The 25,034-nt window shown below is 34.6% G+C and overlaps 1 protein-coding gene across 1 annotated transcript in view; it reads right to left on the bottom strand.

Moving 5' to 3' along the window:
- TMTC3 (transmembrane O-mannosyltransferase targeting cadherins 3) overlaps positions 1–17,027 on the bottom strand; it is a 52,532-nt gene extending 35,505 nt beyond the window's left edge. Inside the window, exons 1-6 of the mRNA XM_082666572.1 lie at positions 16,958–17,027; positions 15,283–15,499; positions 12,424–12,642; positions 10,942–11,041; positions 5,852–5,967; positions 5,228–5,400 (exon numbers count right to left, since the gene is read on the bottom strand). Coding sequence (XP_082522698.1) covers positions 5,228–5,400; positions 5,852–5,967; positions 10,942–11,041; positions 12,424–12,642; positions 15,283–15,471 — 797 coding nt within the window. The 5' untranslated portion in view covers positions 15,472–15,499; positions 16,958–17,027. The remainder of the gene's footprint in view (positions 1–5,227; positions 5,401–5,851; positions 5,968–10,941; positions 11,042–12,423; positions 12,643–15,282; positions 15,500–16,957) is intronic.
- Positions 17,028–25,034: the final 8,007 nt, after the last annotated feature.

Raw genomic sequence — 25,034 nt, 5'->3', positions numbered from 1 at the left:
AAAATGAATAAGCCAATGAAAAATCAACCTCTACTACTTATTTGACTTGGTCTTCTTAAAAATATCAAATGGTTGAGAAAAAGTACACAGTTTTTGAACGAATAATATTTTCTAAACTTTCATATTTGAATATATACATATATGAAAAATACTAAGTCTTGAAACTCAGGACTTGAATTCTCAAAATAATCAACAGAACTGAATACAAAGCTTTTCCCCTGTAATCCACTTTCAGAGTTAATTTAAAAAATTAACAGTTTATCTAGGATAGGTGATTTAATAATTGAACTGCAGTCAAAGAGTACATGTCAAAGCTAGTCAAATCATATTACAATCAACCTCAAAGGGTAACAGAATAAAATTTATATAACACACACAAATACATACACACACACACATTTTTAAATGCTTACATTTGGAAAATATATATTTATAACATACCCCATACAGTCATCCACACACACATATACAAAACAAATACATTCACACCTATAAACCACATTTTCATATTGTAAAACTAGAGATAGAAAACAGTTGATTCAAATTCTCTGAAAGGAATGATAAACAGAACAAAAACACTGAAACTAGTGAAAAAGGAAATATAAAATATCTATCTACAATTCAATTTATTTCCCATACTATCATGCTTAAATGAGCTGTTTAGTTTAGCATGGCTAGACTCAGAAATTCTGGAAGTTAAAAAGTAATTATTTTTTAAAGAAAAAAAATGCTGTTAAGAAGGATAATTATTACACAATGGAATACTACACAGACATAAAAAACAATGAAATAATGCCATTTGCAGCAACATGGATAGACCTCGAGATTATCATACTTAGTGAAGTAAGGCAGAGAAAGACAAGTATCACATGGTATCACTTATATGTGGAATCTAAAATAATGATACAAATGAACTTATTTATGAAACAGAAACAGACTCACAGGCATAGGAAACAAATTTATGGTTACCAAAGGGGAAAAGGTGGGAAAGGGATAAATTAGGAGCCTGGGTTTAACAGATACACACTACTACATATACTGATAAAACAGATAAACAAGGTCCCACTGTATAGCATAGGGAACTATATTCAATACCTTGTAATAACCTATAATGGAAAAAAATCTAAAAAAGAATATATATATATATTTATGTAAAACTGAATTACTTTGCTATACACCAAAAACTAACACATTGTAAATCAACTATATCTCAATTTAAAAAAGAAAAAGGAAAGAGAGAAAGAGAAAAAAAGGATAATTATGTGAAAATCACAAAGAATGTGTTGGGCATAAAAGAAATTATCTGAATAAAATTTATTCTAACCAGGGCCAGAAATGAACTATCATGGATAGCAACATGAACAATATTTTGGGCTTTTGTTTAAAAAAAAAGTTCTTGCATGTAATGTCTGTCACTTAAAACTGAATAGGGAACTAGTCTAAGTTTCCTCTTAAACTTTAGATAAGTAAGGTGAAATGGAATAATGCTAATCTTAGAGCAGGGAAAAAAACGATATGAAGACTGTTAAAATTCAGTAAAACTTTTGCTTCTAGCCTTAAACAACTAAAAAATAGACAATATATATAAAACTTCTTTTTTTTTTGTGGTACGCAGGCCTCTCACTGTTGCGGCTTCTCCTGTTGCGGAGCACAGGCTCCGGATGCGCAGGCTCAGCGGCCATGGCTCATGGGCCCAGCCGCTCCGTGGCATGTGGGATCTTCCCGGACTGGGGCACGAACCCGCGTCCCCTGCATCGGCAGGCGGACTCTCAACCACTGCGCCACCAGGGAAGCCCTAAAACTTCTTTTAATATACTGAGTATCAGGCAAAGAAGGACAATACCTGATAGGAAAAAAAAACAAATGAGGGGAGCCCTACCTGGAGAGATTAGTACCTCAATAGAGTTTTTAGTCTGTGCAGCAAGAGAGAACCTGAGTGGAATCCACTTGGATTCCTGAGTTGAGAAGATAGAGCTGGGAGCCCTAGAAGTCCAGGGGGTTAGAATTCGTGGGCAGAATATCAGAGAGAAGAAAGCTGCTGAGAAAGAACTCAGATCTGTAGAGGATCTCTCTCCAGTTTCCAGTACTAATGAGAACTGATCAGCACACATATGTGGGGAAATACCTAGGGGACAGTGTAGTGGGTTGATTCATGTCTCCCCAAAGTTCATGTCTATCAAAAACCTCAGAATGTGACTTTATTTGGAAGTAGGGTCTTTGCCAATGTAATTACAGTTAAGGTGAGGTCATACTGGATGAGGATGGGCCCACTATTCAATGACTGAGGTCCTTATACAAAGAAGAGAAAATACAGAGAAACAAACATGGAAGAAGGCCAGGTAAAGATGGAGCAGATTACAGTGATGCAGCAACATGCCAAGGAATGTCAATACCAGAAGCTAGGAAAGAGGCACAGAACAGATTCTTTCCCAGGGCCTTCAGAAGGAACCAACTATGCCTGACACCTTGATTTTGGACTCTGGCCTCCAGCACTGTGAGAGAATAAATTCCTGCTGCTTTAAGCCACTCTGTTTCTGGTAATTTGTTAAATCATATCTAAGAAAACTAATACAGTTAGGAAAATACCTTCTGAAAGGATTAGATAAACATTCACAAATATCAAATACAACTGGGAATAGTTCCTCAGCAGCCAGAGTGGAAATCCTCATAATTCATAGTCTATTGGTAGAGTGGTCAGAAGGGTCTTGTGTCAGCAAGGAAGCAAAATTAGCCCTATCCTAAATGCTGCTGTGGTCTCCCAAAACAAAGCTTAAAAGCAAGACTTGAAGATGAAACATTTTTCAAATAACTTACATGCATCCCAGAACAATGGTCTACAATACAGGAATACATTAAGGTAAAGTTCACATATGGCACCTATTAAAAAACTACCAGGCATGTGAATAAGTAGAAAAATACAATCCATGAGGAGAAAAACTATACAATCTAAATTGACCAACAAATGATACAATTAGTAGATAAAGACATTAAAGTACTGGAACATGCAGAAACATGGAATACACAAAAAAGGCCCCAAAAGAACTCAAACAGAGATGAAAACAATGTCTGAGATGAAAAATAACTAGAAAAAATTAAGGGCAGATTAGACTATGCAGAAAAAAGATTAGTAAACTTGAAGATACAACAAAAGAAACTATCCAAAATGAAAATGGGGAAAATAGCTTTGGAGGGAAGGGGAATAAACAGAGCATCAGTATGACTTCAAGAAGCCTAAAATACATGTAACTGGAGTCCTAAAAGAAGAGTGGAGAGCAAAGTAAAAAATATTTCAAGAAGTAATTTCCAAAATTTATATAAAGTAAGACCTACAGATTCTAAAAAGCTCAATTAACCTAAGCATAAGAAACAAGAAGATAAAAGAAACATTAACTGAAAGTTTGTACCTTTTGCCCATCTTCACCCAAACTTCCAGTTATAAGATAAATAAGTCCTGGGGATGTAATGTACAGCATGATGACTGTAGTTAACAAGACTGTATTGTATATTTGAAAGCTGCTAAGAAAGTAGATCTCAGAAGTTCTCATCAAAAGGAAAAAAAATTTTTGTAATTATGTGTGATGACGGATGTTAACTAAACTTATTATGATAATCATTTGTGTGTGTGTGTGTGTATAAAACCATTATATTGTACACCTAAAATTAATACAATGCTATATGTCAATTATGTCTCAATTTAAAAATATATATAAGAAGAGAAACAATGATAAAGAGAAACTATTAAAAGCAGGCATAGAAAAAAAAAGATACTACATGCAGAAGCATAAAGATAAGGATAAGATTTCCCATTTAAAATAACACAAGCCAGAGAATACAGAGCAACATTTTTATATTAGTGAATGAAAAACAGTCAATGTAGAATTCTACACTCACGGGAAATATTTTTCAAAAATGAAAGTAAAATAAAGATTTTTTTAATATACAAAAGCTTAAAGAATTCATCACCAGCAGTCCTACATGTCAAGAAATGTCAAAGGAAGTCCTTCAGTCACAAGGAAAAATGGTGCCAGATGAAAATCTTGATCTAACAAAGAAATGAAGAACACTAGAAATGGTAACTCTATGGGGTAACATAAAAGAATTTAAAATTTAAATCTCTTCCAAAGATAATTGTTGAAAGCAAAAGTTAACAATGTATTGTCAGATTTACAATGTATACTCAATAAAAATGTATGCAAATAGCACCAAGGCTAAGTTCTTATTTATAATAAGTTTATATATTTACATAAAAATTTATTGTATATATTTGTACTATATATGCTGACATTTATACTATATATACTTGCAATTATAATATGCCTTTCAGATAAACTGTGATAAGCAAAGGACATAAACAAAAAACCCTAAAGCAATCACTAAAAATACACAGCAAAGATATACAGCTAATAAGCCAACAAGGAGCTAAGAACAGAGTATTACAATATACTCAATTCAAAAGAAGAGAGAGAGAAAAAAAGGGAACACAGAACAGACAAGACAGAGAGAAAACGATTAGCAAGATGGTAGATTTACAACAAACTATCAACAGTTGAACCCCCCCATTTAAAAGACAGATTATCTGACCAAACAAAAAAGGAAGACCCAACTATATGCAGCCTACAAGAAATTTACTTTAAATAATAAAGATATAGATAGATTTAAAAAGTAAAAGATAAACCATGTAACACGAACAAAAGATAGTTGGAGTGGTTACATTAATATAAGGCAAAATGAATGTCTTAGTAAAGACTACTACTGGAGATGAAGCTCATTTAATAATGATAAAGGGATCAATTCATTAAGAGGACATCACAATCCTAAACACTGATACACTTTATAATAGAGCTTTAAAGAACATGAAGCAAAAACTGATAAAACTGCAAGGCAAAATAGACAAATCTACAGCTATAGTCAGCGATTTCAACATCCTTCTCTCAATAATTAATAAAACAAGTAGACAAAACTCACTAAGGATATAGAAGACTTAACCAATTTTGGGGGGTCATTATCTTGACTGTGATGTTTTCATGAGTGTACACGTATGTCAAAACCTATTAATTTGTACATTTTATATATATGCAGGTTTTAAAAAAGTATTAATTATACCTCAATAAAGCTGTTAAAAAACCTCAATGTAAATCAAAGACTTTCTGGAACATTTACAATCACTTAAAATGCAAAGTTAAAAAAAAAAAAGATGGAAGAAAACAAAAGAACCAGAATATCATACCTGGTGAATACTGGAAGTTGGGATTGAATAACCTGGACTCTAATAACAACAAGTAATAGTGTACTGAACATCAGAACAATGAGTTTTATTAGTGTCTGCAGCATAGAAAATGGAATACTACCCTTTCCGCGAAGAAACTGTCCAGCAGTAGTACATAATAATGGCAAAGTATACTAGAAAAGAAAAAAAATGTTTAAGTAACAAATAGCACTTTACTGTAATTTTTCAACAATTATCATACTTTCTAAATGCAAGATTAAATAAAAATTGACCAAAATTATAAAACCAACATGGAGCAAATGGTGGAGCTGATAATGAATAAAACTGAGCCCAATAATCTTATCCAATAATTAATTATACTGTACAGTATTACTGTGTGCTTTCCCAAGTTGCTTAATGGTTTCATTATTGAAACTTCCTTAAAAAACTGAAGGTATAATATAAAATGTTAAGAAATTTTCAGTGGGTATGAAGGCAAAACATGCTTGTTTCTTGCAAATTTTTAGTCATTATAATTGGTAAAAAGACCAATTTATATAATAATACATTTAGAAAATAAGTTTATTATAATCTGATTCAAATAGGATAAAAGATAGCAACAAGGAAATTTAGATTTCTCCTTACCCCCTGGGCAATAAATACTTCATACACACAGCAAATTCCCACAACTGTTATTCCCTGCTCTTTACACAGTGTTGCAACAGCCACTAAAAACACTGTCAACGCGATAGGAGTCCACACTGCAATTTAAGAACAGAAAAATATAAAAACACACAAAACAATTTTATAATATCATAAAAGGATATTTTAAGTTAGACAACTATTAGACATTACTGAAAAACTTTACTTGTGATTCTATATTCACATTTGTTATTTTCCACTGACATACTTTATATTTTAAAACATTGAAATGCTGTAATTTTTGCTTTATATATTAAAAAAATCAAGATATATAATTTGAACTAAAAAATTTTTGTGGACAGGAAAATTATCTAACCAAATGCTAACATTTAAAAACAAAGGTAGAGTGGCCAATCTGGAGAAGAGAAACTTACAGGGTTGAGTGTGGTAATTAATGAACTATCAATTTGAAAAGAAGATAAATACCTGAAATTATCATAGAGGTACCTATATACTTTATTATATCTGTGAGTAATTAAAAACAAACTTGAAAGTGAAAAATCCTGGGCAAACTAGAGTACCATTCTTACTAAAAAAAGACTATAAAAACTAAAACATGTTAGCAATAAGCATTTAAATCAATACTATTCTTTAAAAAATTTGTAACAGAATATTCACAAGTTCCATTTAAGTGGAAAACCTACTTCATCAATTTTAAGTAAATGTCTACTACTCAGTAGTAATTTGATTAAAGAACCATGAATTGTGAGAGTAAATCTGGATCTACTACTAACTTGCTTTGTGATTCTGGGCAACTTTTCTGAGCTTTAGTTTTCTTATTGGCAAATATAATTTCTAATTCTTTTCCAGTTTAAGAAATATATGGTACTTTGATTGTGTGACCTCAGTTTTTATTAAGGACATTAATCAAAGTAAACTCAAATAACTGACTTAAATCCAGGTATAAATACGAACAGAATTCATGAATCTAATACATTTTTCTTTTGTCACTGGGCTTCATATAGAAACATCTGTTTTTGAAATCATTTTCAATTTTAAAATACTCTATAGAGTAACATTACCGAAAGGAAAAACAACTGAAAAAAAAAAATGAGAACACTATTGGAAATACTAAGTATTGATATAATAGTATTCCTTCCTCAAAAAAGTATCTCATATTCTAGTTAGGCCTAAACCATCAATATTAATGTAACAGATTATATCAAGGGTTGAACTATCCTGCTAAAGTCACCAAGAAATTCACAGAGCAAAGAAATTAGTAGATGATTAGTTACAAAACAAGTTGAATCTAAGTTGGACCTTGAAGGATATACAGGACATGAAAGAATTGGGAAAGGGGTATGTATGAATAAAGGAATAGAGGAGGGAATAAGCTTGGCAAATGAATGATACAGATGATACAGAATGGTATGCCTGAATGGGTATGCACAGATTAAAAACTAGTGGGAAACAATGGCCTTGAAAATAGGTATATTAAACAGTTTATATAACCAGTTTAGCATATTTCATTGCATTTCAATCACCTTATGGGATATGAGGGCAGGTGCAATCGTACTCATTTTTAAGATGAGGAAAGAATTTTGAAGGTTTAAAAAGAGTCATGCACAATAAGGAGACCATGACTTTAACTTGGTTCTTCTGATACTAAATTCAGAGCTTCTCACTAATTTGTATTTTCACTCCAAGGAAGAGAAATCAAACCGCTGCCTTCCAAGATGCTGGATTCAATGTAAGCAACTAATAGTTCTAATAAAGGCAAACGTTTTGCTGAAACCAGTCACTTCAGTTCTTTGGTGACTAAATTACTTTATGAACATATACACTTTGATTTTTATAATCAGGTCTCTGTGGCTAAAGTTACCATATGTGATTTTGTCCAAAACAAGTACCCCTGCTAAATAAGTTGACACTGAAAAAAAAAATACATGTATAAGTGTAGAATCAATTTCAATCATCAAAATCTATTCCAATTTCAAAATATGTTTCCAAGCTGACTTTACATGTGTAAAGGTACACACCTTCAGTAATCATGTATTTAAATAGTTATTTTAAGTATTTACTGCATTTGTAGGGGAGAGAGATAACAATAAATAAATATTTTTTGTCAAATGGTGACCTAAGTATTATAGAGAAAAACAGAAAGTGAAGGGAAATAAAACGGAGGGGGGAAGATGAGTGGTGCTACTGATGACATTTGAGCAGAAACCTAAAGTAATGAAAAATCAAGTGCAAAGGGCCTAAGATGAATGATGCTTGTGAAAAGGGTATGGGATATGAATAACCCAGAATTTGAAGTGACTAAATAATTACAAATTGAAAATCTTTGCATAGGACAAATACCTTAGATAGAATGGAGAATACAAAGATGATGACAAAACTGTGGTCTCAGGAGTGAAATAATGAAATGTGGCGTACAAAATACCATAGCGGAAAAGAGGACAGAGAGAGGTCCTGAGCAAGTTTCAGTATGTTTTCAATTAGAATTTAAAATATATTATATTCATTCACCTAATCATTTCCTCAACAAATATATACTGAACACTCACTGTATACCAGGAACCATCTAGGAAATGGAGATAAGAAAGTGAGAGAAAGTTACCTACTCTAATGAAGGTTATATCCTATTGTAAGAGAACAATAAATGGGTTAAAAAAATTATGTATTTTTAGATTAAAAATGAGTTTTATGAGAAATGTAGGTTAAAGGGATAGAAAGCAACATGATTTGGTTTTTGTTTTGGTCAAGTGGTAAACTAGCATGACCTGTTGATCTGTTAGCCCCTTTCCCCAAAATCAAGCCTAGAAAGATTAAGTGAGAGGAAAATATGGCTTCTAAGATATTAAAAACAAAAAAAGAGAGAAATTCCTGGGCATTGAAGGTTATCTTAAACATCATGTATGTTTGCATGGGTGTTTCGAGGGACTACATCTAAAGCAGAGAGTGAGAAGATTTTTTTTAAACGTTTTTCCTAGCCAATCCTGACTGCCCTGGGTAAATCATTATTTGCGCCTTTACTGTAGAAATCTGCAGCTACCGTAGGTTGTGGGTGTTCCAGGGATTAAATGAGAATACTTCCGAAGCCCTGCTGGGATAAGGAGTAAGATTTTTTTTAAAGGTACAAAATGACCAACCACTCTTCAGCAGTCTCTTCCACCCACAGACCTTCCATCTAAATGCAGGGGGGTGGTAGACTGGCCTGTTCTTAACGCTGATTCTCTTTAAGAGACTAGAGCAGGTAGTTGGTAGAATGGTAACAATAGTGATCAACAGTGGCCCTGGGGAACCTGGAGATCTCCACCCTGGATTTTAATGAGTCACCAGATGGACAGAGTGGCGCTGGTCTTTCTCTTTATCACTTTCTCACAGTGGTTGATAACTTTCAGAGAACATGTGGCCTGAGCTCACAAGCCAAAATAAGTAGATACCTGAAGGGTACCACAGTTATAAAAGAGCGAGCACAAATATAACAACATACATGACTAATTAAGAATTAACTGAAAAGACTAAGAATTTAAAATAAGTAATTCTAAAGAAAAGATACTGGAGTTATAAAGAATATGAAATCATTAAAAAGGACCAAGTAAAATTATTAAGGATCAAAAATATAATAAAATGAAAGGATATTTTAGTTAGAATGAAGAACTTCTCTAAGAGGGAGACCGTTGAGCTGAGGCCTGATGATGTAAAGAATATAAATGAAACAACTATGTGAAGATCTAAAAGAAGAAAATTCAAGAAAGAGGGTACAACAAGTATAAAGGCCAGTGCTTCACTTGTTTAAGAGTAGCAAGAAGGTCTGCTTGGCTATAGTGAAGTGACTAGGGCAAAACTACAGGAGACATGTTTAGAGAGATAGGCAGGAGCCTGATCATGGTCTTGAAGTTCACAGTATTTTCTAAGTTTATCATTCATGTTTTGCTTAGGATGGTATTTAAAGATGGTATTAGTTTGCAATTCTATATTAGCTACTGAACTACCTCTCACTGCATTACAGGCAACAGGAAAAATAGGGACACCACTTCCTATGAGCCAAGTACTGCTTTAAATCCCTTAACATGCTTAACTCAACTAATCCTTCTCAACAGGTAGGGACTATTATTATCTACATTTTATAAAGAAACTAAAGCACAGAGAGGTTATGTAATCTGACCAACATAGTAAATGGAGCTACTAAATGGTGGACCTGAAATGTGAAACCAGACTCCAGAGTCCATGCTTTGAACCACTATGTTATACTGAACTCAAAACTCTTTTAAGAAGGCATTGTGCATATAGCATCAAGAGGGAAACCTACTCGTATTACAAATCTAAGAAGCTGTTTAACTAAATTGCTTCTCTCTTGAAACTTTGTTTTCATACATACAAAATTAAGCTCCTTATCATCAGTGCCTTGGGTTTATAGTGAGAAAATTCTCCAACAACACAGAAAAAAAACTCAGCATTAAATTTTAAGATTAACCAAGTACAGGTTAAGGTCATAATGCGCTTCACAGTATGTGCCCTTTCATGCATATTAGGCCCACACTCTTAAAAAATCATTTTATTGCCTGGAATTTGTTTTCTGACATCATTAGCGCTAATGGGTTAATGTATACAAAGCATTTTCCAGGGTGGGCTACATGGAGGGGACTCATTAATAGCTGAACTATGATCAACACATAATAAAAGTTATACTCTAACAGGCTTTTAACTTTGCCTAAACAATACAATTCATAGCCTTCACATGTGTTACCTATATAAAGACAACTGGAGTATTGGTACTTCATCATTTACAGGTAACAGTAAATGGAACTAAGAATGATCCTAAAACTCTTATATTCTAGGGAAATTTTTAAAAATTAGATCAAATAGAAACTGTTAGTCATGATAAAATATAAACTACAAACAGTAATTTTTAATATTGACAATGTCACATACTTTTCTTATGTCCATAGATGCTAAAGTACAATAGCATGCTATATAAAGATAAATACCAAAAATGGCATATGTTTTATAAGAACCACTTGAAGTAAACAGAAATTACTTGATCGAGTTTTATAGCTAAAGTAAAAAGTTAAATGTTAGACATTTACCTATGGAATTATCTGGTCCTTTCGATTTGGTATATGACAAAAATGCAGCTAGAAAAAAGATAGATGACAAAAGTTCTGCTCTTCCTACAACACCTGTTACCTAGAAAGGGAAGGAGAGGGGTTCATATTAATAAAAAGCATCTTGAAAATTTAACTATAATTGCAACAGCAGTTGAATTAGAAATTAAACTGCCATAACTTTTCAAGTGCACATTTCTGTTTTTTAAGCATTCTTTGAGTGCCCTCATGTGGTGAATTTGTATGTCTTCTATAAAAGTAAATTTATCAGTGACTGTAACAGTTCTTTTATTATTCTGGAGTAATTATAGACTCAGAGGAAGTCGCAAAAATAGTATAGAGAAGTCCTGTTTACCCTTTACCCAGCTTCCTCTGATGGTAATATCTTACACAATTATAGTACACTATCTAGATGTAGTTCTTACATGTTTTCTTAAAATACAAGTGTTCTTAAAATACAAAAATATAATAAACTCAATACATTATAGCTCACAAATAAACCTGCAAACTAAAATTTAAAAAGACAATAAACTTTAAAACATCCTTTTAAATTCAAAAAATTTAAATATAAAGCCCCCAAATCCCTTTAAAGTATTCTGAACTCACTATAAAACTTAAAGCAACCTATTATTTTTGTAGCTGTATAGAAAAATGTTCAGCTAGACACCAAAAGTTTCAAGATACTGGGAGAGACGCACAACTCCCCTCCAACACATACACACACACACACACACACACACACACACACACACACATACAGACAGACAGACAGACAGACAGACAGACAGACAGACACAGACACACATACCCCGGCAGAGTTTAAGCATACAGACTCTTGTTTAAAATTGAAAGCTTGTAACAAAGCAACTGAATAGAGTCCTCTTTGCTCTGCTGAGAGGCGATTCTGGAGTCTCAAGATTACCAAGAAAAATACAGTTATAGTTTGTGAATGTGCTGGTGATGAGCATATTGGCAATAGTAGAGACAGCTCACAATTTTTAAACACATGGCAATAGACAATAAGAAATTACTGAGCATCATCTGTTACGATATCTGTCCATGTCTGCATGTATTTTGATAAATTTTCATCCCTTACATAAGTTTCTCTTATTATTTTCTGTCCTTTGAAACAAAAAAAATGCCAAGTTGACAAGTATTTAAAATCTTTATTCATATAAAAATTAGCAAAGAAAATTACTGTATTCATTTATATTTTACATCACTAAAGTTGAGTGATTACATCTTATGTTCTTGAATAAATGTTTGTTTCAAAATTTGTTTTAAAAAATTTTACATAGTAGGGAAGTTAGACTCTACACTAATAAGTTAAGACACTGTACCAATAGGAGTCTTCAAATACTTGGATTAAAGTCATGGTTAATTTTTTTTTTTCCTTAAAAATATATACCATTATAGACACATATAGGAATAATGCAAAAAACATCAATTTATAGTTTTACTTACTGCTTCTGTGTGTATTGGGTGCACTGCAAAAAGTAAAGAAGCAATCACACTACTCCGGTTATCCAGAAAGAGTTTGCAGACTTTAAGAAATATCACACTAACCACAGCATGAAAAATCATATTTAGGAGATGATATGACATAGGTTTCAGTTCACTAAACAAATAATTTAAGCGAAACGTCAATACTGTTAAGGGACGGTAAGACTTGTGGCTTCTCTCCTAAAAGGAAAAAAGAATCATCAATCATTGATTATTAAAGTATCTCGGTCCTTCTGGGTACATGAACTAATCACTGCTTTTACTACATTTGGCTGAGAAATAACAGTAAAATAATGAAATGCCCCAAGAATAATACAAACATAAAAGATAGCTCTATGTGGGTTTTTTTTGTGTTTTCCTATTTCCTTTGTACAAAAACAAGGCAATTTCATCTCTGATATATAGTAGTCAAAGAATTAACAGTAAAAGAAGACCTAACTACTAATTCCTCTTCAATACACAAATTTAAAAAAGTAGGACAATAGTGATATTAATCAAGTTGTAGCATAGGATTTCTCTCCAAAACCAGCTACCCAAACTATTACCAATACAAGCATTCATGTAACTGCTGGCTAGATCTTCAAAAGAAAACATAAGAACAGAATGCTTACCCAGTGCAGTTTAAACAATGATGACTCAAAAAGGTACTGTCTAGTTGTCTTTTGAAACGACACCTCCATAATGTATAAACCTGAATATATTAAACCAAACATACTACACAGAGAGTAATACAAGAGCAAAAACTTTCTTAGAGAATAGATACCTTTGTTATTGCAGTCTCTATTGGCAATAAATCAAATTCTATGTGAGGTACTGAATTTCTTTATAAACTAAAAGTTATATTTAACAAGAAATATTTTTACTCTAAGACAAAATCAAACCAGATTTAAGAATAAAACACACAAGTTAAAAAGATATAAAATATTATCCTATTTATTTTTTGTAATTTTTCTTTAAGATGTTGGGGGTAGGAGTTTATTAATTAATTAATTAATTTTTGCTGTGTTGGGTCTTCGTTTCTGTGCGAGGGCTTTCTCTAGTTGTGGCAAGCAGGGGCCACTCTTCATCACGGTGTGCGGGCCTATCACTATTGCAGCCTCTCTTGTTGCAGAGCACAGGCTCCAGACGCGCAGGCTCAGTAGTTGTGGCTCACAGGCCTAGTTGCTCTGCAGCATGTGGGATCCTCCCAAACCAGGGCTCGAAGCTGTGTCCCCTGCATTAGCAGGCAGATTCTCAACCACTGCGCCACCAGGGAAGCCCTATTCTTGTAATTTTTTATAAAGGCATCCACACTCACCTTCTTTGCTCTCCTACCTCTTACCATATTTTGCTGTAACTCTGGTATATAGCTATAGACTTAAGCCTGCTCATCCCCAATAGGGAACATTAGGAAGCACAAGAAACAAACAGTTCCCATTTTGAAATTAAAAGCATTGTAATAACTCTGTCTGTATTCACTATACACAACATGAGTGCTATCTACCTAGAATGCATTTTCCTGCTTGGCTAATTCCTGTACATCCTTCGAATTTCACCCCAAGCATACAAAATTGTTTTTAAAGGCAATGTATTGAACTGAAATGACTTGTAACAGAAAGCAGAAAAATGTTGTAGAAACCTTTTGGTTTCAAACCTTTCAGGTCAAAATCTAATGACATGATTAAAATCAAAATAGATATTAGCATAAATTGGGGGAATGGACATATTTCTAAGAGTCTCTGGGGATAAAGGGTATGGGTAGAGGGGAATAAATTATCTAGAATATATGTTATAATAGTACCATATTTTCCCATTGTTATCAAAAGACTTATTTCTTCTAAAGGCTAGAATTCGGTGAGAATAGGAAAGGTTGCAGGAAAATAAATAATCTGCTTATTTAATAAGAAAAAATATTTGTTTGTGACGAGAGGAATGAAAGATTCCATACCCCTCCTTGAGAAGCTTCCAGATTTGGAGAATGCAGAAAGGGGCCAAGAATGACAGATGACAAAAAGTGTTATATGTTATGTTATGTTTATATGTTATGTTAAGTTGTTAGCACATAACAACTATGTGCTATGTACTACAGACAGATTAATTAATCCTCAAGGTATTATTCTTTTATAGATCAGGAAAATGCCTCAGTCATCTAAAAGCTGTGTTCCCACCTATTTCACACAGCTTTTACATGATAGAACTAAAATTAGAATCTATCTATATGATCCCAAGCTAACAAAGATTTAATCCAGTGACCTTCAAAATAAAGTTACTGGCAAAGTAAAAATATCTCCATAAACATGAACTAAACTTTTGGGTTCTCAATATAAAATCAAATTAAATATTAGGTAGGAGATATGGCACAAATTAAAATTTTTAATAAATCATTTTTTCTGCAGAAAAGTAGGCAATATGTATACTTAGCATTTTTACCCTTAAAGTCTAATCTATTTATATTGAAGTTACATATATTTTTAAATGGTTAAATACCACAAGCAGTCATCTCTTCTGCCTGACTCATAAGAGAGAAAAAAGAGAAATAAATTCAGTTAGATTTGTGTTACGCCTACTGTTCTAACACATTTGGTTTTTACACACATATATTATTTTTAAAGAGATTAAGCCAAGGTACACAACCAAGGAAAGAATCAAGTACTATAAAAAATATGATCACATTTTCAACTTCCTATCTAATTTATTACAAACATGTCTCGTACAAAATTTTTGAGGAAAAAAATCCATAATTACTATGATGATGGCAATGCAATGTTGATAAAAAATTAGGAGTACTAAACTACCGGAATAATTTAAAATCTGAGATACATATAAGTAATATATACTTACTTCAGACATAGGGGTTCCCCAGAAATCATTCTGAAATAAAGTTTTTAAAGGTGTAGATGGATGCAGGTCTTTATTATCCAGTATTGCTGACACATCATCAAAAACAAAACCACAAAAGAGGCTGTTCCAATAGCAAGCAGCAACTACGCCTATTATTAAGGTTACTTCTTTTAGGTTAATATCAGCCATCTTTTCCACAAGCACTTGTGGACAAAATCTGGAAGGGAAAATCATGAAGATAAAATGAAATAAGCAACATTTTTTTCTCTAATAAGTATAGTTTTAATAGAAGAATAAGCAAAATAAAGATAGAATGCTAATTCTCACAGAGAATTAATTCTTTAAAGCTCAGTTCAAATTCCACCCACTTAAGGAGTATTAGCTGACCACCTCTCCATATTCCTAACCTAAGACAGAATTAATTGCTCTTTCATATGTGTTTTCATACCTCTAATACAGCCTTTTATCACATCACTCAATCTTTAAACCTATCTCTTTAGCTAACTAGATAGTGAACTCCTTATCAACTGTCACAGGTCAGGTCACCTGGGAAACAAATATATATAAGATATCTAAAAAAAAACCTGGCATGATGTGCTCCAGCAGTATCTAAATGAATCCTTGTGGGAAAACAAATACATACTTAAAAAGACACTGATCATGGGTTTTCTGAAATGTAAATAAAGCTGTTTAAGTACCTTATGACTATAAAGATCAACTATTACCTAAATCAGGAGTCCAAACTTGTAGCCTGAAGCCCTGTTCAGCTTGATCAAAAGCCTTTTAAAAATATTTGTCTTGCATGCCTTTATGCTAACTGTATACTAGCCAGTTTAACTACTGTTCCTTTATCTTTTACTGGATTGAGTTATTTGATGGACTTATCTTATCTGCTTGGCCCCTGGGGCATAGGAGTAGTTTATGAAACAGATATAAACTATGGTTTTTCTTCTTCCCATTGCAACAAAAGCTTTTAATCTAGAGACAGGTCTTCATACATGACAATTCATAACTAAGTCATTGCTTTAGAAAAGATTCAGTGAGGGAATGTTTATAGAGTAAAAAGAACTATATGAACTGGAGGATACTGGTGAATCAACCCTACTATAAAAATAAGGTTTGAAGGTGTACTCTAAAAAAACAAGCTGATGAGATACTTTTCTAGCTTGAGTAGTGTCATTAGTATCACTTTAGTGTTATCACTTGTGGAGGGAAGAATAATGGTCCCCCAAATATGTAAATCATCTGAACCTGTGAATATGTTACCTTACAGAGCAAAAGAAACTTTATAGGTGTGATTAAATTGAGGATTTTGAGATAAGGAAATTATCCTAGATTTTCTTGGGTGGGCCAATTCAATGATAAGAGACCTCACAAATGAATGAGGGAAGCAGGAGACTTGAAAAAGCAGAGGTCAGAGTGATATGATGGCTGCCTGTGGGCCACAAGCTAAGGATTGACAGCAGCCTCTAGAAGCTGGAAAAGACAAAGAAATACATTCTTCATTAGAGCTTCTAAAAGGACCACAGCCCTACTGACATCTCAATTTTAGTCTAGTGAGATCCATTTTGGACTTCTGACTTCCAGAACTGTAAAATAATAAATTTGCTATTTTAAGCTACTACATTTGTGTTAATTTGTTATAGGAGCAATAGGAAATTAATATATCACTCACAGAGCCAGAAGATCTGGAACCAGAGATATATCTGCAGGAATTCTTGTCAGATCAGAGAAGAATAAGGTAGAGACCTTAAACAAGATACGAGCTGTATAAGTATATATATATATATATATACATAAACACCTATGGGAAGGTATTGAAGTTTCTTTAGAATGAGACAGAAAAATTTCAGAATACATTAGACTTTTAAAAGAAATGTTAAACTGAAACCAACAAATCAGAAAGGAAATTAGCTGTTCCTTTTGAAGAAGTCTGGTTTTCAATTAACAGAAAAATTACCTAAGAGTTTATCTTGAATCCAGAAGAAATTTAGCATCTCTAAATGGTATGGTCTTGTACACATTATCAAAAAAAAAGTTGATGGTGTGTGTTTAAAGATTGGAGAGATCTGGCTCAACTTCTCAACCACAGTAAAATGACAGTCAATATTCTTTTAAAAAAGGAAGGCTATAAATTCACAAGGATAAAGACAATTGGAGAGGAAACCACAGCACGTTTTGGAAGCTGGAAAGGTAAAATGTTTAATAAGTGACTCAATAGAGATCAAGAAAGTGAATCCTTACCTGAAGGGGGAAAAGCTAAAAAGTTTTCTGCACTCCTGCCGGCATCATCTCAAAAACTGATGCCAAGGATCTCAGGAAGTAGGGCTAGGAACAGATGGACCTCCCAGGTGGGGCAGTGGCTAAGAATCTGCCTGTCAATGCAGGGGACATGGGTTTGATCCCTGTTCTGGGAAGATCCCACATGCCACGGAGCAACTAAGCCTATGTGCCACAACTACTGAGCCCTTGTGCTGCAAATACTGAAGCCGGCATGCCTAGAGTCCATGATCCACAAGAGAAGCCACCACAATGAGAAGCCCGTGCACTGCAATGAAGAGTAACCCTCGATACCCTTCTTAGTATAGTTTTAGACCCTCCAGCTATCTTCTACCAATTGAAAACAGAATCTTATAAAATTTTACAACACTGGAAACAAAGAGAGGGTACTAAAAGCTTCCAGAAAGAAATAATGCAGGTTCCATACCAAAGGTTACGAATCCAAATAAATCACTTTTTTTTTTTACCAACAACGTTAGAAGCTGGCGGGGGTGGGGGGGTGGGGGGGTGAAATTCAGAAAACAAAAAGGGAATAATGCTTCAAATTTCTGATGGATAATAATTTCCACCTTAAAATTCTATATTAATAAACCCAAATTTGCCAAGTAGAAAGTAGAATAAAAATACTTTAAAACATTCAAGGTCTCAAAAATGTACCTCTAATGTTTTTCTTCTCAGGAAACTAATAGAAGAGATACCCCAATAACATGAGGAAGTATACTAAGAAACATAAAGATAGGGAAATCAGGAGATAAGGGATGCTACACAGAACTATAGCCATGCAAGCAGGTCTACTACCCAGGCAAAAATGAGATAGGTCAGCACATTCCTGAATGACAGTCCCAAGAGGATATAACTGACAGAACACGTGATGTGTTTAAACACAGCATAAAGAACTATTTTCTCTTTAAACTGTGTGAGTGTAATTGTAATTCAGAAAAACAAAACAAGTCAGGATATCCACCATCGGGTAGTGAAAATCAAGTCTTGTGTATGAGGTCAGAAACTTCTCAGGTTGGGGTGACAAACTACTGTTTGGTTAAATGTTCTCACAAAAAGAAACTTTAAAATTAATAGAGGAAAAATAAGTAAATTAAAAGTATGGTTTTAATACTTTGAAATTATATTTGGGAATAAGATAGATTTGATTTTTAGAGTACTTATAATGTTTAAGAGTATTTACATAGGGCAGACAGCAGAAGCAAGAAGAACTACAATCCTGCAGCCTGTGGAACAAAAACCACATTCACAGAGAGACAGACAAGATGAAAAGGCAGAGGGCTATGTACCAGATGAATGAACAAGATAAAACCCCAGAAAAACAACTAAATGAAAAGGAGATAGGCAACCTTCCGGAAAAAGAATTCAGAATAATGATAGTGAAGAGGATCCAGGACCTCGGAAAAAGAATGGAAGCAAAGATTGAGAAGATGCAAGAAATGTTTCACAAAGGTCTAGAAGAAATAAAGAACAAACAAACAGAGATGAACAATACAATAACTGAAGTGAAAAATGCACTAGAAGGAATCAAAAGCAGAATAACTGAGGCAGAAGAACGGATAAGTGACCTGGAAGACAGAATGGTGGAATTCACTGCTGCAGAACAGAATAAAGAAAAAGGAATGAAAAGAAATGAAGACAGCCTAAGAGACCTCTGGGACATTAAACGCAACAACATTCTCATTATAGGGGTCCCAGAAGGAGAAGAGAGAGAGAAGGGACCTGAGAAAATATTTGAAGAGATTATAGCAGAAGACTTCCCTAACATGGGAAAGGAAATAGCCACCCAAGTCCAGGAAGCGCAGAGAGTCCCAAACAGGATAAACACAAGGAGAAACACACCAAGACACATAGTAATCAAATTGGCAAAAATTAAAGACAAAGAAAAATTATTGAAAGCACCAAGGGAAAAATGATAAATAACATACAAGGGAACTCCCATTAAGGTTAACAGATGATTTCTCAGCAGAAACTTGACAAGCCAGAAGGGAGTGGCATGATATACTTAAAGTGATGAAAGGGGAGTACCTACAACCAAGATTACTCTACCCAGCAAGGATCCCATTCAGATTCGATGGGGAAATCAAAAGCTTTACAGACAAGCAAAGGCTAAGAGAATTCAGCACCACCAAACCAGCTCTACAACAAATGCTAAAGGAACTTCTCTAAGTGTAAAACACAAGAAAAGAAAAGGACCTACAAAAACAAACCCCCCAAAGTTAAGAAAATGGTAATAGGAACATACATATCGATAATTATCTTAAATGTGAATGGAGTAAATGCTCCAACCAAAAGACACAGGTTTGCTGAATAGATACAAAAACAAGACCCATATACATGCTGTCTACAAGAGACCCATTTCAGACATAGGGACTCATACAGAATGAAAGTGAGGGGATGGAAAAAGATATTCCATGCTAATGGAAATCCAAAGAAAGCTGGAGTAGCAATACTCATATCAGATAAAATAGACTTTAAAATAAAGAATGTTACAAGAGACAAGGAAGGACACTACGTAATGATCAAGGGATCAATCCAAGAAGAACATTTAACAACTAGAAATATATATGCACCCAACATAGGAGCACCTCAATACATAAGGCAAGTGCTAACAGCTATAAAAGAGGAAATCGACAGTAACACAGTAATAGTGGGGGACTTTAACACCTCACTTACACCAATGGACAGATCATCCAAAATGAAAATAAATAAGGAAACACAAGCTTTAAATGACACAATAGACCAGACAGATTTAATATTTATAGGACATTCCATCCCAAAACAGCAGATTACACTTTCTTCTCAAGTGCGCATGGAACATTCTCCAGGATAGATCACATCTTGGGTCACAAATCAAGCCTCAGTAAATTTAAGAAAATTGAAATCATACCAAGCATCTTTTCTGACCACAACTCTATGAGATTAGAAATGAATTACAGGGAAGAAAACGTAAAAAACACAAACACATGGAGGCTAAACAATACACTACTTAATAATGAAGTGATCACTGAAGAAATCAAAGAGGAAATCAAAAAATACCTAGAGACAAATGACAATGAAAACACGACGATCCAAAATCTATGGGATGCAACAAAAGCAGTTATAAGAGGGAAGTTTATAGCTATACAAGCCTACCTCAAGGAACAAGAAAAATCTCAAATAAACAATCTAACCTTACACCTAAGGGAACTAGAGAAAGAAGAACAAACAAAACCCAAAGTTAGTAGAAGGAAAGAAATCATAAAGACCAGAGCAGAAATCAATGAAATAGAAACAAAGAAAACAATGGCAAAGATCAATAAAACTAAAAGCTGGTTTTTTGAGAAGATAAACAAAACTGATAAACCATTAGCCAGACTCATCAAGAAAAAGAGGGAAAGGACTCAAATCAATAAAATTAGAAATGAAAAAGGAGAAGTTACAACAGACATTGCAGAAATACAAAGCATCCTAAGAGATTACTACAAGCAACTCCATGCCAATAAAATGGACAACCTGGAAGAAACAGACAAATTCTTAGAAAGGTATAACCTTCCAAGACTGAACCAGGAAGAAATAGAAAATATGAACAGACCAATCACAAGTAATGAAATGGAAACTGTGATTAAAAATCTTCCAACAAACAAAAGTCCAGGACCAGATGGCTTCACAGGTGAATTCTATCAAACATTTAGAGAAGAGCTAACATCCATCCTTCTCAAACTCTTCCAAAAATTGCAGAGGAAGGAAAACTCCCAAACTCATTCTATGAGGCCACCATCACCCTGATACCAAAACCAGAAAAAAGATACTACAAAAAAAGAAAATTACAGACCAGTATCACTGATGAATATAGCTGCAAAAATCCTCAACAAAATACTAGCAAACAGAATCTAACAACACATTAAAAGGATCATACACCATGATCAAGTGGGATTTATCCCAGAGATGCAAGGATTCTTCAATATATGTAAATCAATCAATGTGATACACCATATTAACAAACTGAAGAAGAAAAACCGTATGATCATCTCAATAGATGCAGAAAAAGTTTTTGACAAAATTCAACACCCATTTATGATAAATACTCTCCAGAAAGTGGGCATAGAGGGAACCTACTTCAACATAATAAAGGCCATATATGACAAACCCACAGCAAACATTATTCTCGATGGTGAAAAACTGAAAGCATTTCCTCTAAGATCAGAAACAAGACAAGGATGTCCATTCTTGCCACTGTTATTCAACATAGTTTTGGAAGTCCTAGCCACGGCAATCAGAGAAGAAAAAGAAATAAAAGGAAAAAAAAAGAGTAATAAACATACACTCGAGATTCTGATATATTAGCTTCAAAACTGTAATTTTAAATACGTTATATAATAATATATATAACATACATAATATTAAATTATTGACCATGCTATTTTTGGATTTAAGACTTTTAGTTGAAAAATATTAAGAATTTAGACAAGTTTACAAATAAATACTGAAATTTTTATAAGACCTTGGGAGTTGCTACGGCTTTAAGTTTAGTTTACTAGCTTTATAAAAGTTGTTTGAGAAAGTCTTGCTTGTTAAGTTAGGCATCTGAAGTCCTCAAATAAAAATGAATATACTAAAACTATAAATGCAGTTTTAAATTCAAGCAACTTAATTAGGTTTTAAATGTAGCTGATTAAGGGTATTCAGTCCTTTCAATCATTATTTATTTGTTATACGTTGAAAAGGGGTATGTTACTTTATAAACAGAATAAGATTTGTAGGTTGAATTTAAAGGCTTAAAGAACACAAGGTTATAAAATGTTACTTAAAGAAACTTGGACTGATCTCATGATTTCTAAATACAATTAAGTAATAAAAAGTTATGCAGTCACTTTAAGCTGCAAAGCAAATTCATTCAGTAATTGAAATACTCAACTCCAAGATAATAATCAAGACCCTGAACTTGATTTAACTTTTGGGCACTGTCCCCTGCTCTAGGCTTGGGATCACTGCGTAGGAGAAGCGTGTTGTTATGGAATGAGGATACAGTTTATTCTTCTCTTTCTTTACCTACATTCTTGTTAAACATAATTTCTGAGCACTATAGTGTTAGAGCAGAATGGAGAGAGAAGAAAGGAAGGAAAGCAAAAGAGCTTACTTGACCACTATATTCAAGATGAATCTCTTATAGGTGTTTGAGGGTTCTTTGGGGACAAACCCCACATCATTAGGGACTGTCACCTGAAATTCCCTTTATGTCTACTTCCTCCTTGGAAACTGGTGGTATCCAGCTTTTCTTTGCTGGGTCCCTTTGCAACCACCACCCCTATCTCCAAGCTCTACTCCCACAAGTGGCTTTTTGGGGCGGAACTTCAGATGAGTCCACAACTGAGCTCATGAGCAAGCACTAAAACTAGCTCTCTCCTTTTCTCTCATTATTAAGCTCCCTGGGGTAATGTTTTAAAATTCTATTTTCTTGGCCTTTTATAAACTTGGTATGGGTGAGGTGTTTAAGCAGAACCAAGCAGATTTATCAATGGGGTGCTAATCTTCACTGAGCCAATGGCGTCGCAAAATGTTTACTGTTCATGACTACCACCATTATGGTTAGTTTTATGTATCAACTTGCCTAGGCTATAGTAGTATTCAAACACTAATCTAGGTGTTGTGAAGGTTTTTTTTTTTTTTTTTTGCCGTACGCGGGCCTCTCACTGTTGTGGCCTCTCCCGTTGCGGAGCACAGGCTCCGGATGCGCAGGCTCAGCGGCCATGGCTCACGGGCCTAGCCGCTCCACAGCATGTGGGATCCTCCCGGACCAGGGCATGAACCTGTGGACCCTGCATCGGCAGGCGGACTCTCAACCACTGCGCCACCAGGGAAGCCCCCTGAAGGTATTTTGTAGATGTGGTTAACACCTATAGCCTGATGATTTTACGTAAAGGAGATTATACTCCATAATGTGGATGGAACTCATCCAATCAGTTGAATCACCTTAAAAGCAAAATTGAAGTTTCCCTGAGAAGAAACTCTACCTCATGACTGCATTATCAGGTCCTGCTGAAGAGTTTCTAGCCTGCCAGCCTACTCTACGGATTTTGGATTCACCAGTTCCAAAATCCTCTAAGTCCATCCTTTCATATAAATGTCTTGATTTGATATATATTTGATATATGCTTAGTTATCTGGTTTGATTAAAGCTGGATATCTAAAGGGTGGGGGGGGAGTGTCAGCTTGGAAAGCTAGCCTCTGCTACTTGTGGTCATATCCTTCAACAGGTAGCCTAAACTTCTTTAAATGGTGTCCTCAGGAGAGCTGGAGGGCAAATCCCAACGAACAAGCACTTTTCAAGTCTCTGCTTACTGCATAATTTTTACTATCAATCAAGCAAGGTAAACCCAGAAGCGATGTGGGAGAGGTTATAAAGAGTCAAGACAGTGCTTCCCTGGTGGCGCAGTGGTTGAGAGTCCGCCTGCCGACGCAGGGGACACAGACTCGTGCCCCGGTCTGGGAAGATCCCACATGCCGTGGAGCGGCTGGGCCTGTGAGCCATGGCCGCTGAGCCTGCGCATCCGGAGCCTGTGCTCCGCAATGTCAAAGGATGTCACTATATATGTGCAAAGAATCCAAACGCAATTGAAGACCACTCATGAGCACATTACAGGCATACAAAACAATATAATTCCTTCAACAAAATTGTACTGAATGCTCACTTTTCCTAATACTCCCACAGTACAATTATGGAAAAAACAAGCCTAGAGGAAAAGTTTATATGAAATCTGGGAATATTTAGTCTGGAAAGGATAGTCTTCTCAGCTCAATAATTTCATGATTATATTTTTCAATAAGTAAAACTTTGGCTTGCATAGTTTGCAAAGTCTGTATTCACAATGACTCCTACTAATCTTTCCAGTCTCCTCATGTTGGGAGAAGACAAGTGTTTGCTTGCTGCACACTGATTCCTCTCCACAAGAACAAGGCAAAACAAAACACTTTCTGTACACAGTGGAGATTAAATTTCTCATGGCCATGCTTTATGTTAGAAGCTGGAAAAGTAAGCTACCATTCATTTTCTTGATAAGACAGCATAAAAGGAATGGAGATTAACATTTGGAATATAGGTTGATTGGTACATAGAACAGAGGTAGCAATTATAAAAGGCAAGTCTTTTTTTTTTTTAACCTCTTTACTGGAGTATTATTGCTTTACAATGGTGTGTTAGTTTCTGCTGTATCACAAAGTGAATCAGCTACTCGTATACATATATCCCCATATCCCCTCCTGTTGCATCTCCCTCCCACCCTCCATATCCCACCCCTCCAGGTGGTCACAAAGCACCAAGCTGATCTCCCTGTGCCATGCAGCTGCTTCCCACTAGCTATCTATTTTACATTTGGTAGTGTATATATGTCCATGACACTCTCTCACTTCGTCCCAGCTTACCCTTCCCCCTCCCCGTGTCCTCAAGTCCATCCTCTACATCTGCATCTTTATTCCTGTCCTGCCCCTAGGTT

This window comes from Grampus griseus, assembly GCF_964374135.1.
Source record: "Grampus griseus genome assembly, chromosome: 11".
NCBI classification, from domain to species: domain Eukaryota; kingdom Metazoa; phylum Chordata; class Mammalia; order Artiodactyla; family Delphinidae; genus Grampus; species Grampus griseus.
Note: the sequence above shows the minus strand (reverse complement) of the source record. Positions and strands in the feature narration are given on the sequence as shown.